Source organism: Alligator sinensis, unplaced genomic scaffold (genome assembly GCF_000455745.1).
Source record: "Alligator sinensis unplaced genomic scaffold, ASM45574v1 scaffold180_1, whole genome shotgun sequence".
NCBI lineage: Eukaryota > Metazoa > Chordata > Crocodylia > Alligatoridae > Alligator > Alligator sinensis.
The window spans coordinates 272442-290419 of NW_005842640.1; the positions used below are offsets into that span (position 1 = coordinate 272442).

The 17978-nt window shown below is 39.0% G+C and overlaps 1 protein-coding gene across 4 annotated transcripts in view; it reads left to right on the forward strand.

The window, feature by feature from the left end:
* The window catches only part of SNAP91 (synaptosome associated protein 91), a 142994-nt gene that overhangs the window by 50062 nt on the left and 74954 nt on the right, over window positions 1-17978 (forward strand). For 3 of the 4 annotated variants that reach the window (XM_006033520.3, XM_006033526.3, XM_025215312.1), the window contains exons 5-8: window positions 2098-2191; window positions 5560-5671; window positions 9735-9841; window positions 13311-13352. In XM_006033520.3, coding sequence (XP_006033582.1) covers window positions 2098-2191; window positions 5560-5671; window positions 9735-9841; window positions 13311-13352 — 355 coding nt within the window. Of the gene's footprint in view, window positions 1-2097; window positions 2192-2797; window positions 2894-5559; window positions 5672-9734; window positions 9842-13310; window positions 13353-17978 lie in introns of all 4 variants that reach the window. The other variant, XM_025215311.1, reaches the window with a different exon arrangement.

Sequence of the window (17978 nt, forward strand, 5' to 3'; positions counted from 1 at the left end):
GGCCAATAATGTGGCTCAAATCTTAATACAAATGGCGGGAACTCCTTTGCAGCGTGCATCACTATAATGCAAGAGAAATGCACAATGCAAAGAAGGCTACAAACGGCGGGAAACACTTTTCTGCACGTGGGTTCTCTATAACAACAGAACACTCCGTCGTGCAAAAGAGCTGCAATTCGGCGGGAACATAATTTAGCGGTGCCGAAGCGCACACAATCAAAAAATCCACAACTTTGGGTTGTGACAGGAACCATGCACAGAAATTCAAAATTATGCAAATTAGTTTGATTGATTGATTTACATTTCATCTTTTATTCTTTAACTGTGCAAAAACTCTATCTGGGTGGGTGTGGGCCCCCTGCCACATGTTCATCCCCCCCATGGTGCACAGCCCTTGCTTGCAGCAGCAGCTGGCAACAAGCCCTTGAGGCACTCAAGCCTGTGGCAGGCAGAGATCCCCTGCTATGCAGCTTCAGCTGAGTCCCAGGGGCTGCACGTGACAACACAAAGCTGGCCCAACCCAGACTACTAGCATCTGCCTTCAAACCAAACTGGGCTGTCTGCATGCCAGCCAGTGTGACTAGTGGCACTGCAGGTGGGAGCTGTGCACCAGTGGGCCAGGCAAGCTCCAGTATTCCACGTGGGGCTGCCAGAACTCCAGCAGAAAGCCACACATGGAGACACAGAGTCACACACCATGGAGCTGGGTGGGCTCTGTGCCTTCACGTGCAGCTTCCCACTGGAGTGCTGGAAGCCCCACATAGAGGCATAGAGCTGGCCTGGCCTGGCCTGGCCCAATGACACATGGCTCCCACCTGCAGTGCCATGAGCCCCAGGTGCTGGCATGGAGCCTACCCGGTCTGCTTGAAGGCATGTGCCAGCAGGCTGAGCCAGGCAGGCTCCATACTGTTCCTGGGACTTATGCACGGAGGGTTCTGCCTATTGCAGCCATAAGCACCTTTAAGGGCCTGCCTACTGCTGCCGCTACTAGGAAGTGTGGCAGGGGCCCACACCCTCCCAGAAACCCCACACCCACCCCTCTTCCTGCAGGTATGAGCTCCCATCCCCACTCACCAGCTGTTCAATTAAGTGCCATTGTGCTCTGTACTTCCATATGGGGCTCCCAGCTGGAGTGCCAGAAGCCCCACAGAAGTTGAGGCACAGAGCCCACCCAGGTTAAATTATGCAGTGCCATAGGTTTGATGTGTAAAATTGCATGGGCACATAATTGCATAATTCCCCAGGGTGTATTCATTGGCTAGACCTGTGTGTCTAGCTTGATTGCCTCTTAAACCATTAAAATGTTTTTTCTGTGTTCTCTCCTTCAGTAGCCTTGATGCTTTGCTTTGTTTTCTAGTGGCATTAACTGTGCAGAATGGCCTGATTTTTAAATGGTCCTAGCTCCTAACTTGAAATGGTATTCTTTAAGGCATTGTTTTGCACCTCAGTAGAAACTAGGGTCATACAAATATTCAAGTGTTCTGGAGTAAACATGTCCCACTGAGGAGAAATTGTCCAGGTTAACACTTGGAATATCTCCCTTGTGAGTTTCCTGCAATTTATAGGCATTCATCCTTGCTCCATTCCCTTCCTGGTCCATCCCCCTGTGCTCCCTGCCTCTTCTCTAGCCTAGTGACTGCCAGGTCTGTGGAACGGGTTGGCAGCTTGCTCTGCTGCCTAGCCCTCTTTTTTTTTTTCTGATCTGGTCCTCTCCTGGTCTGGCAAAGGCATGGAGAACAAGAAGTGGGTGGCTGCAAGGATGCTTGTACTGCTCTGTCTCCCAGACAGACTTCTGGATTCCAGTCCCCCCCATGGAATCTTTATCCCTAGGAACAAGCTCTGAGGGTAGAAACATCCAAACTAGTCTTGATGCATCTTGATAATTGCTTGCTTATGGCTCCCAGTGCTTCAAGGTTGTAGTGACTAAGCTACTTAATTGTACATCAAATGTGTGTGCTTTTTATTCTAACTTTTTACAAAGTGCTCATTCCTCTTGAACTAGTCAACAATAACTTTTCCTTCCACATATATCTGAACTACTTAATATTTTGGGCACCTGATGGAAATTGCTTGGTAATTTAAGGTATGTTCTTTCAGAGCTGATGGTGTAATGAGAACAATGGCTCCAGAAAAGCTGCTAAAAAGTATGCCAATATTGCAGGGACAAATTGATGCACTACTTGAATTTGATGTAAGTATTTAGACTATTTGTTCACCCTTGGACATAAGCATATGTATCTGTAACATGAGGGGTGTAAAATTTGTTGCTTTTATTGAAGACTGTCAACATAAAAGTATTTTGAAAAAAATCTTGCTAAAGCCTGTTTCTACTTTCAAGACATTGGCTGTTTGCAAACATTTAAAAAAAAAAATTTTTTTAAGTGCTTTATTTTAACTACGTGCTCCCGCGCCAATCCCAGCACATGCCCAGAAGAATCATTGTGTCGGACCCAGCTTGCCCAATGTCTGTATAGATTGGGTGCTTTAGTGTGGCTTTTTTGGCATTTTTATCTAATAGCTGATTTACTCAGCTTTAGAGAGAGATGCCGAAAAGCCTTGCTGAAGTGCCCAGTCTATGCAGATGCTGTGGAGACAGGTCAAAGTAATACCATGCTGCTGCTTCTGGTAAAGCACCTTTTTAATGTCTGCAAGCAAGCAGCCTAAGAGTTCACAATCATAGTATTTATGGGCTAAAATTAAAAAAAAAAAATCTAAAATTCCACTCCTAAGCACTTTGAGGTAGGATTTTAAGTCTTATAGTGATTAAAAAGCATGCATCTCATTTTTGCATCTGCAGTTTGAAGTCAAGATGCCTCACATTTTTGGTTCTCATGGCAGTAGCAGTTCAGTATGTAAGGAAGAGTTTGCAAATATACGATGGGGTACTTACCAGGTTTGTGTTTGGTATCACAGTAAGGTTAAGACTCTCTGAACTGTTCTCTCACTGTAGAAAAATAAATGTAATGTTTTAGTTTTTCTACTAATTCTCTGCTGCTTTTTAAACAAGGAGAGAGGGCATGGCTGGGGTAGAGCAGTACAAGAAGATTTTGAAAAAAAAAAAAAAAAAAAAAAAAAAAAAAAAAAAAAAAAAAAAAAAAAAAAAAAAAAAAAAAAAAAAAAAAAAAAAAAAAAAAAAAAAAAAAAAAAAAAAAAAAAAAAAAAAAAAAAAAAAAAAAAAAAAAAAAAAAAAAAAAAAAAAAAAAAAAAAAAAAAAAAAAAAAAAAAAAAAAAAAAAAAAAAAAAAAAAAAAAAAAAAAAAAAAAAAAAAAAAAAAAAAAAAAAAAAAAAAAAAAAAAAAAAAAAAAAAAAAAAAAAAAAAAAAAAAAAAAAAAAAAAAAAAAAAAAAAAAAAAAAAAAAAAAAAAAAAAAAAAAAAAAAAAAAAAAAAAAAAAAAAAAAAAAAAAAAAAAAAAAAAAAAAAAAAAAAAAAAAAAAAAAAAAAAAAAAAAAAAAAAAAAAAAAAAAAAAAAAAAAAAAAAAAAAAAAAAAAAAAAAAAAAAAAAAAAAAAAAAAAAAAAAAAAAAAAAAAAAAAAAAAAAAAAAAAAAAAAAAAAAAAAAAAAAAAAAAAAAAAAAAAAAAAAAAAAAAAAAAAAAAAAAAAAAAAAAAAAAAAAAAAAAAAAAAAAAAAAAAAAAAAAAAAAAAAAAAAAAAAAAAAAAAAAAAAAAAAAAAAAAAAAAAAAAAAAAAAAAAAAAAAAAAAAAAAAAAAAAAAAAAAAAAAAAAAAAAAAAAAAAAAAAAAAAAAAAAAAAAAAAAAAAAAAAAAAAAAAAAAAAAAAAAAAGAGAGCAGTACAATATGATTTTGAAAAAAAAAAAAAAAAAAAAAAAAAAAAAAAAAAAAAAAAAAGACAGAAGTTGAAGTCCACTTCCTCCCTAACTCTGGCTAGGAAGCCCAAACCTTTGGGCATTCTGAGAGCTGCTTTAATTAAAGTTCCACCACATCTCCTGTATCAGTGTCCCCACACTTACAAATGGTGGTGGGCCTGCTTGAACTAAAGCTCATTCAATGAACTTTAGTTCAAGCACCCCTGTGATGCACAAGACACAGGAGGCTGCTGGAGTATGGTAATTGCCACACTCCAGCAGTCTCAATTAACTGAGTCTGCTCTGACACGTTGGCATTCCAGCACCTTGGAGCAGCTGCATTACTTATCTATTGGTGCCCCTTGATTCCTGAGATTCCAATGTGTGGCAAGTAGCAGTGCATACTTGCTTGTTTTCAACAAGATGCATGCTTTTCAGCAAGGTGCTCAACTGGGAATGCTTTTTCAGACATTCCCCTTAAAAACAATCAACTACCTGGGCCTTACTACAGAAGTATTTCAGCTTTTTATGCCTTTTAGTATACTAGCTGTATTCAGCATATTCATGAATCACTTATTTCTAGAATTCTGAAGAGAGAGTCTGTTCTTGAGCATTAGCTTCTAATACATGTATCAAAATCTCTGACAGCATAATTTGCCGATGGATACTAGACTTTTGCATGTTCCGTCATGGTCCTTAAATGAACGTGTGCCTATGAGACTCCTTAGTGAGTAACCAATTGTTTCATCATTGTAACAGCTGAGTACATTGCTCTGTAGCTATGGAATTGCTTTTAAGTTGTAAGTAGTAGCTAGTGAACATGCAAGTGCCCCATTCCTACATTCAATAAACAAAGTGTTTAAGTGCCCCGTCCCTTCTAACTCCACAAGCCATGTTCTGTTACTAGGCTCAAAGTGGATGTTGGGTGTGCAGATTCTGTGCCGGCTGTTTTTTGGTTTGCGTTTGTTGTTGTTTTTGGAAGGGAGGAGCTGTGTTAGCTATCAGGATTTGCAATCCTGAGGATTTGTGGTATATAACTAGACAAGGGGTCTTACATTTTAGCTCTGTAGACATAATACTTTTGGAAAGTTGGAGCTAATATGTAATGTCTTTTTCCAGTCGCAGGTCTTTAAATGATATCAAGTATGTATAAGAGAGGAGGTGGGGTTTTGGGGAAATTTTTTTCATACCTATTGCTGGACCAACTGCACAGCTGGGAGAAAAATTTTATGAGCTCTTGGAATGGAGTAGAGTTGTAAACAGAACAAACATGTTATCGGGTTTGGCCACAAGACAAGAAATAGGGCAGGGTGGCAGACTAACTTGTTCAGACTTCTGTAAGGAGCAACTTTTTATAAGCAGCAACTTATTTTAGCAGATGTCAGTCCATTCATAGTATCTAACGAAGCAGGCTGTTGCCTACAAAAGGTTATCCATTTCTGAATGAGTTAATCTCTGAGATGCTTCCCTGAAGACCTCAAGCTAACCAGGTTAGCTTGAGGCAGTGGCAACTAACATTTCCCTAACAGACAAGGGAAAGATGAGAAGCATATAACTTAACTACTAAAATGATGAAACAGATGTGAATTTAATTCCATTAAATAAAATAAAAGTAAGAACTTTCTAAGAATTCAAAGATAGCTAGTCTGCACAACTTATTGTTTCTTAGCAAAATGTTTCAGCAAATCAAATTAAAGCATACTGGGGAGAAGGTGCACAGATCAATTGAAATAACTGGAGTTTTATTTGTGTGTAGGTTCATCCAAATGAACTGACAAATGGTGTCATAAATGCTGCATTTATGCTTCTCTTTAAAGATCTTATTAAGCTTTTTGCTTGCTACAACGATGGAGTCATTAACTTACTAGGTAAGTTGTTTAAGATCTAATTTAAAGTTTAAACTTTAAGCAGAATCCTTTCTTCTCCTGAAGAAGTAAAGAAGTCTTACAACAGCCTCTAATCGGGAAGACTTATCTAGCATGTATGAGGTCTTTGCTTACTGGACGAGATAGAAACTTAATGAGGGAAATAAAATTAAAGAAACTTAATGACTGGACAAGTGACTTGTATTAATTAAAATAATGTACGGAAGACTAAGACTACTGACACTTCTCAAAATGTGTAGAATGCTCCATCAATTTTGGGTTGTTCTTCAAGAACATACATGCTTGACAGAGCAGTCTGCCATTTGATCACACAAGAAACTTATATACACACCTGGTATTTGTTGAAAGAGAAAACAATCATGATTATAAGGTGGCCCTCCAATAATTAGATTCTATATATGGAAAATTTATAAACTTGCTATAATATTCCAGATATAAAATCTAATTATTGGAGGTTTGCCTTAAATTTGTCCCTTTTCTGCTGCTACAGAAAGGTGGGGAGAATCTGGGTGGGGTCAAGTAGCCCCTTTCCTCTCTGTTCCCCCTCTCCAGCAGTCCCTTCCCCATCTCCTTACTGTAGGACCCTGCTCTCCCTAAATCCATGGAAGTGAGGGGAAGTTTGAAAACAATGACCTTAAAATTAAATATGGCTGTAGCAATTTGCATATAGAACCCATACACTTAGTACATTCAAAATTGATACATGTTACGTTTGTAGGGAACTACTGCAGATTTAGTACAGGTACTCCATAAACACACTTTTAGGCAGCACTTTGGTACCCAGTTATAGGTTATTAGTCTGAAGTCAAGGACTTGTCATTTACCATATAGTTCATTGAGCTGGCCTCCATCACAGTCAACAGCATTTTGTGCTGTGGTGACTCCACAGCTCAGAACCAGCTGTGTGTGCATGTGTATTCCAGATGTTTTCCCCATCCCCCTTTCTCAGCCTGCCGCATATGATTTAGTGTGGCCCCACTCTCCATGAGGTAAAATCGAACCAGGTTGTCCTGCACTTGATCTGCATATTAATTTTTTGAGGATTCAAGGACAAGAATACTTGGTTCCAGTCATGAGTTGTGGGGGGAGGGGCTAATTAGCACATGAATTCTTTGTTGAGGGGTAACAAAAGGATTCTGGGTGAACTGTTTGTGGTTCCATTTGATGATGTTTGTCAGAAATTTAAGGCTGGTGAAGAAACGGGAATCATTAGAAATGAGGAAAGAAAGGTGTAGCTCAGCTGTGGGAGTGAAGGGGAAGTTGAAATTATGCAGCATAGTGGCTTACCATGACTAGAAAAAAGTCATTACTGAGGAGGACTGTGCTCACTGGTCACTGCATCTACACGTGCATTAAGGCACTTTTTCTAATGCACATTAAACTTAATATTTCCAGTGTGAGGTACTAAAGAACTATGCAGTAACTGGCTGACTCAGTGCACAGCTTTTAAGTGATGCTTAATGCACAGTAGCCCATTTTAATGTGCATTATCATAATTGCATGATGCTTTAATATGTTCAGTTTTTTTACATGACTCTTTAATATGCAGTTAATTAGGTTATTGTGCATTAAAGCTCATGTGTAGACATGCTCACTATATATCTTATTCAGATGGGCTGCACTAATGTAGCCTTGTGGCAGGTTCCCATCAGCATGCTTGCCCAATGTGGGCTGTGTGTTTTATAGTCAAGTTTAGTGTTGGCTGTATTTAATCAGTTTCATAGCTGGTTTCCATTGTTGAGTACGTGCTGCTTTTGGCAGCAGTTTAATGATAGCCACCATTTAGTGAGGTTCCTCGTATGTGATTATATGATATGGGGCTGTTTTCTACGTGCCAATTTTGTGGGGAAAAAAACCTTGTCTCATTTGAGTAAATATGAGGTGGGTGGGCATATATGGAAATTTTGGGGGAATTGTCTGGTGCTAGGTGCACATTGTTCTTCCCTAGGCTTATAGTTCTAAAGCACTTCATGGAAAAGCTATTGATCTCTCACTTTTGGCTGGATTGTAAAAGAATGAATTAGGAACTTGGAAATCACTGGATTCTAAGAAGACTTGTCATATGTTCATTGGATATTAATTAAGGTTAAACTAGAAGCACTTGAGTCTTGACACAGGTTTCTAAAGAAACTACTTGACTTCTAAAAGCAATAAAATAAAATGTCTGAGGCTTCATAGACTAAAGGTTTGTGATGCTACTGTTGGAGTCTTGGTGGAAATCGGGCGTTTCCTTTCAAAGGATAAAAGTTATTGGATAAATTACTGAGATACTGGAACTTGGCAGTTACTTGTTCTGTACAATGAACCCAAAGCAAAACTTGGCTGCAATTAAAGCAGCAAGTAGTTGAAATATTGTTAGTAGAGTATAACAGTGCTGAGTTTTTTTTACCTCCTTAAAACAGTATATTCATATTTTTCCAAGCTTGCAAAATAAAGTTCATTGTGTTGAGTGGAATTGTATGGAGGTAAAATCATGCGTGACAGGTGGCCTCTCAAAAGGCAGGCCTTTTTATGATGATTTGGCTGAAACTGACAGAATGACTTAATTGGTACTTACTTTTACCAGCTTATTGAGCAGATACAAAATGCAGAAGGCTTAACAAGCATTACTAAAACAGTTGGGTGGGTATTTTTTAATAGGGCTGTGTGAAGCTTTGGTTGCTGATTTGATTTGGAGGAGATTCGGCAGCCAAATCTAATCAGGAGACCCATTAATCTCTCCAAATCGAATCGATTTGGAGAGATTTGATGATTCGGCCTGAGACGCAGCTTTATATGTTTGTTTGTTAGTTTGTTTGTTTTTCTGCGTACCTTGAGGTACCAGGCACAGCTTGCAAACACTGAGAGGGTGGGGCAGATGGAGCATCCCACGGGAGCGTGGCGGGGGGGTGGTCCCCCACGTGCTTGGCAGCAGACTCAGAAGTGGACCAGAAGTACTTCTGGTCTACTTCTAGATCTGCTGTCGAGCACACGGGGGACCCCTGCCCGTGCTCCTGTGGGACTCCATCTGCCCCACATCTCAGTATTCACGAGTTGCGCCTGGTACCTCAAGGTATATAGAAAAAAACATATAAAGCTGTGTCTATGGCTGAATTGCTGATTTTTCAGAATAAGAATTGAATCTTCAATTCAGCTGAATCTGAATCAGGACAGTGATCCAAATCAGCTAATTGAATCACTGTCTCCTGAATCATCAGGCCAAATCCAAATCAAATACTGCCCGCTTTGTACACCCCTTTTTTTTTTAACTCCTTCACTTGAATAAAAGTATTGCAGAATTGTTAGCTTCAGATAACTTTCTCTTTTTTGAGACATTGTATTTAATGTCTCTATGCACTCTTAATAAGCCTTCGTGAGCTATTCATTAGGTTTTTTCCAATAATGTCTCTTCAGGCTAAAGAAACCTATAAGAACCCCATCCAAAAAGAACTGGGTGAAAATGCAAAGGAAACAGAAAATTACTAAATCCAAAGAATGCACTTTATTGCTAGAGATCAACTTTTACAGAGTTGTCTATAGTATGCTTGAAACACTTTGTACCTGTACTTATACCACTTCTCTAAAAGCTTTTCTTTTGTTGGGTGTTTTTGGTTAAAAGGGTAAATTTAAAACACTTAGTATTGTGGTGAACAAGGGCTTTTAAACCAACTACAAAATTAAATCTTTCACAATGGCTTTTATGAGAAACTTAAGAATACTGTATCAGCAACTGAAATCCTATTGCTCTGATCATAAAAAGCTTCCTAACATGTTCAAATGGCTAAGAAATGTACTGTAAAAATCTTACAAAAGATTAAGTAGAGAAGCAAATATTTATACAAAATGCACTAATTTAACTTAATAGTGTCATCTATAGTTTTTTAAATCGCTGCATACCTAAATGAATGAGATTGGAGAGAAGCCTTGATAGTGTGCACAATCACTATAATGTGGCTATTTGTGTGTGTGTGTGTATTTTTAAATGATGCTTTCAGCTAATTAAGTCAGTTCATATACGGTATTATTGTAGCTGTAGTTCTAATTGCTTATTTGATATTTCCTCTAGAGAAATTCTTTGAAATGAAAAAAGGACAATGTAAAGATGCTCTTGAAATTTACAAACGATTTCTGACTAGAATGACGAGAGTATCTGAATTTCTTAAAGTTGCAGAGGTAAGTAATTTTTAGTCCTAAGTGCTAAACATCTGAAGAGGGGAGGGCATAGGAGTGTGAGGTAACTTTTTCTCCATATCAAACTAATAGTTGCATTAAAAACCTTAATTTTATTTAAAAAAAAAAAAAACAAACCCTGATTATCTACATCCACGAAGGAACTTCATATCTTTGCACCTAACATTTTAGAGGCCAGACTCCAGGAGTTGAATTGTAATGGACTGATTTTAAGCACCTGAATTTCTCTATAGTGAGCCTCAAACACCAGTATGATGAATGAGGGGGAAGTAAATCAGGGTTAGAAGGTGATTATCCACCTCCCATTGAAAGCTGGATCATTGTACAGAAAGGAATAAGACCTTTGAAGCTAGATGGATACAAGCACAAGGAAGCCTGAGCCTGTAGACAAGAGATGAGGACAGTTACTGGTGGAGGGGAGATCTGGGTTCCAGTCCGATCCAGTAGTGTTAATGCATTTTTTTACCTAATTCCACTTGGTTTTTAAATGACAATGAATAAGCAGTCTCTAACGGGGACCAGAACTGAGGACTCTGCTTACTTCACCCCCTAAGGGTACTAGTTGGGTTACCTTTTAACTGCATGCAGACTGTTACATTTCTCTCTGCATATTGGCTCCGCTTAACAGATAGGCAGGCATTCTCCATCCCATCTCCAGGTGGTTAGGACATTTTCTCCTGGCAGCATAAGAGAAGTTGATTTGAGTGCTTATGCTGAGGAGTGTTTTAAAGGATCTCACATTTTCTGCATGAGTACTTTAATCACCTAGGCAATGTTTCCGAGTCAAAACAGCCGTGGTTGATTAATTTTGATAGAAGCAGTATTGTACTGTGTTGGGTGTGCTCAGAACCAGCCAGCCAAACTGGACCTCTTGGGTACAGGGACAGCTAGTCTGTGAATTCAAAGAGACTTGAGCCTGAGGTGCTGAGATACACACCTGAACTATTGACAGTTCTACTGCATATGTCTAGAACCATTAGTCCTGGATAAACTGAGTAAGTGGTTAGGTAGAAGTCTGGGATAATTTTTTAGACTTCTATCAATGCTACATTAACTTTTCCCATCCAAAATGAATCCTCAGAATCTAGTTATGAAGTGTCCCCAATATTAATTACTATGCCATGTACAAAAGTGGAACAAAAACAATCAACTGGGTATAACACGCAGTAAATTGTGGGCAAGAGCTGAGGTGCAATTATTTAACTTTTTACCTCCTCATAAGGCAGTTTCAGTATTCAGAAATACTACTGACAAGAGGTATTTCTTTTAACATTACATTCTAATATCTCTGTGTGTAATTGATTTAAAGTCTAAAACTAAAATAGGCTTTGGATAATTCATACATACACAGGATGATCACAAAAGCAAGGCTGCTATCAATGGGTAATGACTTGCCTTGTGATGGCTATAAGTGGAATTCCATTTGGTTCTCATTACAGTTGTCTTCCCTAGCACCAAAAAGCTGGTAGCTCCCAGGTTCCACTGCTCTTGTGCACTAATGGAAGCATTAGTGGGTTGATGTGAGCTAGTAGTCCATTTTTCCATGGTGACTTGACTTTCATCAGATGTGTAACAATATGGCTATGTTCCTCGGACAGCAGCAACTTGCAGTTGCCTGCACACCAGTGGCACAATTGTGCAGCTGTAGTTTCAGCCTTCTTTCTGCCCCACCAAGTCAGCACCCAGGACAGCTACCTCAGTCACCCACCGTAGTTATCCTGCTGCTTATGGTATAGCCACTCAAGTACATGCTGCTAGTTAATGTGACTTTGAATGGAAGCCTGGAGAGGGTGTAGAACTGAGAACTGGAAAATACTGTTTATACGGATACAATGCAGTTCTCTGTGGTGGCAGATGACAGAACAAGGAGCAATGGTCTCAGGTTACAACACGGGAAGTTTAGGTTGGATATTAGCAAAAACTTTCTCAGTCAGAAGGTGGTGAAGCAGTGGAACGGGTTACCTAGAGAAGTGGTGGAATCTCCATCTTTGGAGGCTTTTAAGACTCGGCTCGACAGCCCTGGCTGGAATGATCTAGTTGGGGATGGTCCTACTTTGAGCAGGAGGTTGGACTAGATGACTGCCGGAAGTCCCTTCCAACCCTGATTTTTCTATGATTTTATGATACCTGCAGATAAGCATGTAGTGCAAGGGTCTTTAGGAGCAGACAAGTAAGCATGACAGTCCGTAATAAAAACCTCCTGTTACATGCACTCGTTTTTTTTAAAAGCTGTTGTAATCTTTCTTTTAAGTAGTGGGTTTAGGAAGGGAGATGATATTTGTCAGACCAAGCAAGTATCTTCAAGTATCTTGAAAGACCTCACCCTCAAAACAATGAGCAGATGTTTTTAAAACAAGCCAAAGGTTGTGGGCAACAAGATCACAGGGATAAGATGCTAGCAGTTATTGAATATTCACTCTCGCTCTCACTCGTGTGCTACATTTAAGACTCGGTGAACACGTTAATCACATCATAAATAGTAACCCAGCCACATCTTAAAGTCAATTTTAGGGTGTGATAATACAGTTAGTGAATAAAGTTGATACACAAAATGTACAACAACTTTGTGGCATGTTACCTTGCACCTTAAGTTGAATGTGTGGCCAATTGAGGCTAGCCCATGACAGATCATGATGCTCAGCTTCATGTCAGGATCCAGCATGAGACCGCCCAAGGGCCAGGGACACGGCTATCCCAGGGTTCCTGTGCACCAGGATCTTTAGAACTCAGTTTGCTACCCAGATAAGTGGCACACAGGGTTTTAACTTGGCCCCAGGGGCTGTGGCGTCCCCAGGATTGGACTGCAGCAACCTGATGCCAGGGTTTCCGTACCCCACAAGTCAGAGCTGAACCTTCAGTTGGGATTTTGATGATTTTTCAGATTCTGGTTTGAACCCTAGTCCCAACAAACAAAGTTAATTGTCAGCACTTGGATTTTAACTTGCTGGTACAGGGAGAGCCCATAATCATGATCTCAGGCTTCCCCTGTGCTGATAAGCAAGCTGTGATAGGAACCTAATCCTCAATCCAAGAATTGCATGTCCTGCCCCATGCACATGCAAAAAAGCTGGGAAGTAGGAAAACAGAAAGATGTCTGATAAGCTAAAGAGGCTTAACCTATTCAGGACCTCCTTCACTACTTCTGTAAAACCTTTAAGATCTTCATTCAGTTAGCCCTTGTGTGGCTCCTACTCTAGCTAGCTAATGCAACTCCCTTGGACTCCTTTCTTTGTGAAAGGAGTGCTGCAGTATTTTGAGGATGGTGGGATGATTTCTGTAAATGTACTAAACTCTTCATTTTTAAAAATAAAATTTCTCATGGGCAATATAGCTGAAAAAGAAACTGTCATGATTTTAATAACATCTAGATGTCTGTTGAGATGTATGAATACTGGCTTCTCTGATCTATTTTTAATTATTATTATTATTATTATTATTATTTTATCCACAGCAAATTGGAATCGACAAAGGCGATATTCCTGATCTCACGCAAGTAAGTTTTCTTGCACGTTGCTTTTAAACTCCTATAGTGAGGGCTAAACTAAAACAGCACCATACAGAAGTCTGATAGTTCACAGGGAACCTTGTAGTGTAAACCTTTGAAATGTTTTTCAAATGCAAAAAGAAGGAACTTACAGTCTATCAACCTCTTGGGTAGACTGATCTTAGCCTGTCACTTGATCCCAGTAGACCAATTTCATCTCGATTCATGGACTTAAAATTAGTCACTAGATAACAAAAAAGTGCTCCCCATTTGTCTTTCTTTTGCAAATGCAAATAGAGTCCGGAAGCTGAGATCATAATTACAGTATGTACATTTAGCACTAAACAGCTTTTGCTTTCTGTCTATTACAAAATATCACCTCCAACAGTTTGGTCCAGAGATGCAGAAAAGATTAGGGCTGCTAAATAAGGGTATATTAAAAGTAACTGTTATCATATCTCTAGTCTGACTGAAATCAGTAAGTTGTTTTATTTTTTTTCCTTCTTTTCTTTAATACTGATGGTTAGGTGGCCCAAATGCTTTTGGTGGGGCTAACCACCTTACCATAACGGAAAACATTATTGTGACATGTTAAAGATATTTAATAGTATCATTAAATATTTTCAGCTTGATTTTTTTTTTTACTGCCTTTTATATGTTGAGCTTTACATGCAACTTTCATTATTGAAAATAGAACAGTTTAATACCATCTTTTAGATTTCCAATTTAATATTGCCCCTTGCCAATGGCACAAAGTTCAACCAAACTCGGCAGTAATTAAATATTTATATGGATACAAAAAGGCTTGCTAATAGATTGTGAGGAACAACATATTCCTATCGTCTGCAAGCAATTATTTATAATTGGGTCTTCGGTAGAATATAGAGTTTGTTTGGTTTTTTTTATTATTTATTCCAGTTAGTCTACTAGTTAAAACTCCGTTTAGATTCATACTGTTTTAAATGTATTGCTCTTGAATTAGCCTTTTTTATGGCAGGAGCCTAAGCTAAGCTATGTCTTCTAGAGTTCATTGGAAGCCCCAGCATTGAAGAGCACTCATTTTGAATATGTTCCTCAGTGTTGTTAAGCTTCTGAAGCCTTCTAGAAAGCCGAGACTATGTGAACGCCTTGTCCAGCAGCACTGAACATGCAGAGCCAAAGTTGTAAAAAGGCAGCATGCCAGATCTCGACCATCTCTAACAAAGTGCAGGCTGTAAGTCAGGGTTACCCATTCACCTTTTGCCTGACATCTGGTTCCAAAGATGTTCAAGTTGAGTACATGGGCACAGAGACTACCAGTTGGACTAGCATAGGAAGAGGAAACTCTTGAGAGAGCACCTGCCCAATGTCCCTCCCTGTGATAACAGAAACCTTTATCAACCCCTTGCACAGACTGCAGAGTTTGCTATTCCTAAACAATCCCAGCCAGATTCCTGGCCAGCCTCTCTTCTTGCAAACCTTCAGTGAAGAAGATTCTAAAACTTGTTCCATTGTTCTGTTCTTCTAGTTGGGAAGTATATATATATATATTTTTTTTTTTTAAACTAGCCTGAAATACTTTTTGCTGTAATACAAACTCTCATTATTGCACACTTTTTCCCTTTTTCCCATGGGAGAATGAGAACAGTTTTCTCTCCCCATCCCTTCCCATCTCCTTTTCTATAAAGCAAACTATCTCTCTGTTTCTTTTTATTCTCCCCCTTCCCTCCTGCAGTCTATCATAGCTTACATTACAACCCCTTATCTCTGTTTTGCCTCTGGAGTCGCACCAGTTTCTATAATCCTTCTTAAAATATGGCTTTAACTGGATAGCTGCAGACACGTTGGAGCCAAGTAGTAGTACTATCGCTTCCCATGACTTGCATACAGTACTTCTATTAATGTTACCCCAAGTTGTCATGAGATAAGCAAGTGCTTGAAGCAGCAAGGTTATGTGGAATTTGTGATCCATTGTACCTGTTGATCCTTCTCAGAAGCACTACTGCAAAGCCAGCTATTCCCCCATTCTGGATAAGTGCATTTGCCTTTTTTCTTTCCTGTGTGTTTAAATTTCATTATTTTTATTCATAGATAGTTCTCTGATTTTATCAGGATGCCTTCAGAATTTAATCTTGCCCTCCAAAATCTTAACAATCCCTCCTAGTTTCATGTCTAGTCAGTATGCTTTCTATCCCTACATGTAAGTCATTAATGAAGTGTTAAAAAGAACTGGATCCAGAATACACCTTATAGAACCCTGCTTACAAGTCTGACATCAGTCCATTTAATAGTTTGCTTGTGATTATTCAACTGCTTCATATATTCCTATAATCAGAGGTGACCTGAGCAGGGTGTGGGGCCTGGACCAAGTCAGCCCATGCAGGACCCTGGACCTGAAGAAGCTGCCACCACCATTGGCAGCAGTGGTAGTAGCAGGAGGGGGGCGGGTAGCAAGTGGCTGGATGCAGAGCCATCGCTCCGCCCAGCTCCATGCCACCGCTGCTTCATTGGGTCCCCCAAAGAGCGGGGCCCAGGGCGGTCTCCCTAATTGTGCCCCACCTCCCTGGAACAGCCTCTCCTATAATGGTAGTTCTCTTAAGGTATAATAATGTAGGACTATCAGAACGCTTACTAAAGACTAGGTTTATTTTTATGTCTACTGTATCTCCTTATCCACCAAATCAGCTACCTAATTAGATTCATTAACAGCTCATGATAAACCAATTTTTTTGATATCCATGTTGGCTGCTGATGATCACTTCAGATATTTACAAATAAATCTTAGTTTTCTGTAATAACTCTTCACCATTATCAAAGGTAGGCTGACTGGTCTAAACTTTGTAGGCCCTCCTCTTTTTCCTGCTTAAAATGAGGGCCTTACTAACTCTTTACAATCCTTTGGGACTTCTTACTTGAGGATTTAGGGACACTGGGAATAAATACTTGGTGAGTTTTGCTGTTTTTTTAGCACTCTGGGATTAATGAAGTCACTCTGACTCATTCATTGTCACTTGTATGCCCACATTACTAACCACCATTCAACTTGGTATCTGTTTCTAGAATTGGAAAGCATCAAACCTGAGAGTTTGAACTCTTTCTGTAGCTTGGTTTTGGCTTTTTAATTACTTGGGTTCAGAAATAAGTCACTAGAAATTGAAATGGGTGTTTTTAGTTGCTAGGGAATTTGAGTGTTATTTACTGGACAACTAATAATGCAGTGCTTCTTGTCTGGAGGGGGACTGCTAAGGAAGATTTGAGTGGCAGTGGGGGAGGGAAGGAACCCTATTACCAAGGTCCCACCAAAGATGAGTCTCACTATGACAAACTTGTCTGCAGGGTACCCTCTGAGCTTTGCGTTTCTCTTCACTGTCCCATTGCTTGTACCAAGGAACAGATTGAGGTTTACCCTGGGATACCTCCTTATCCCCACAAACCTGTACTCCACTCCCTTTTACTTGGCCTCATGGCTGGAGCAGGGGAATTTCTGCAAGTTACAAGTGGCTTCCCTTTGGGGTGTGAAGAAAAAAATAGGTCCCCTGGTGAGCTTGAAATACCATTTGCCCAGAGATGTCTCCTTTTTGATTGCCTGCAGTAAAGAGTTAAAACAGCAGAAGGCTTTTTATATAGGAGAAAAGAATTATACAAAAGCAACTGTTCCATAAGTTTGAAAACAAAACAAAAAGACAAATTTAGCCTCTGACAAATTTAGCATCTGACTACTACCTAGTTCTTCAGAGAGACCTGCCATTACTTTCAGAGGTCAGCCTTCATGCTGATCCTACCAGCCCTGACTGCTGGGGACCTGGACTCCTCTAAAGCCTGTGGGTAGCCTGAAGACATCTCACAGATAGCCCTTAAAATACCTTCAATCCAGCCCCCACCTTCCCCATTCATCATGGTCCTAATTACTCACAGGTCATACGATTCTCCAGATTTTTCTTGCCTCTTCATGGTATGTAGAGCACCTTTCTGCTATTGTGCAATTTTTTTCCCCATTACAAGCATAACTTGCATGCCCATCCCACTGGTGACCCCTTCTGTCTGTGATTGGGAGTGGTAATTGCCCTTGTTCCAGAGCACAATGGCAAGAGATACTTAACAGTTTTGCCTATTACCTTTTCCTTAAGTGTGCTTTCCTTGGCTCCTTTTACTAAACCATGTCCAAAACAATGTCAAAAGGTATATACAGACAGCATAATGTAATCTATGCAGTGATAAGTGACAGAAATAGATACAGTATGACATTGGCTTTTTACTGAGACCAAACACGCCATATCAGTACAGCAAACGCAAGAAAATCTACCTGACACTCCATGAACATCCCCCGATCCCCAAGATTTGGTGGGGTTTATTATGCTCACTATTCAGTAACCAAGGTAGCTTTGGATATATTTTTAAAAGTCTCAAAAATTCCTAAATAGTAAGTGAGTGCTGGTAGGATGCTGTTAGATCTTTATTGTCAACACATTTTCAATGTGAGAGAGAAACCCTTCTGAAATCTTGGGACTCCTACACAAGTAGGTTCAGGACTAAAATAGTCTGCTTTGGCTAGATAAATACTTTCTTGTTTTACCTTTAAAAAGCTAGGGCAGTACATATACTGTGGATTGTAAATTGGCAAGTTTAAATTATTCTCAAAGATAATCTAATAGAAAC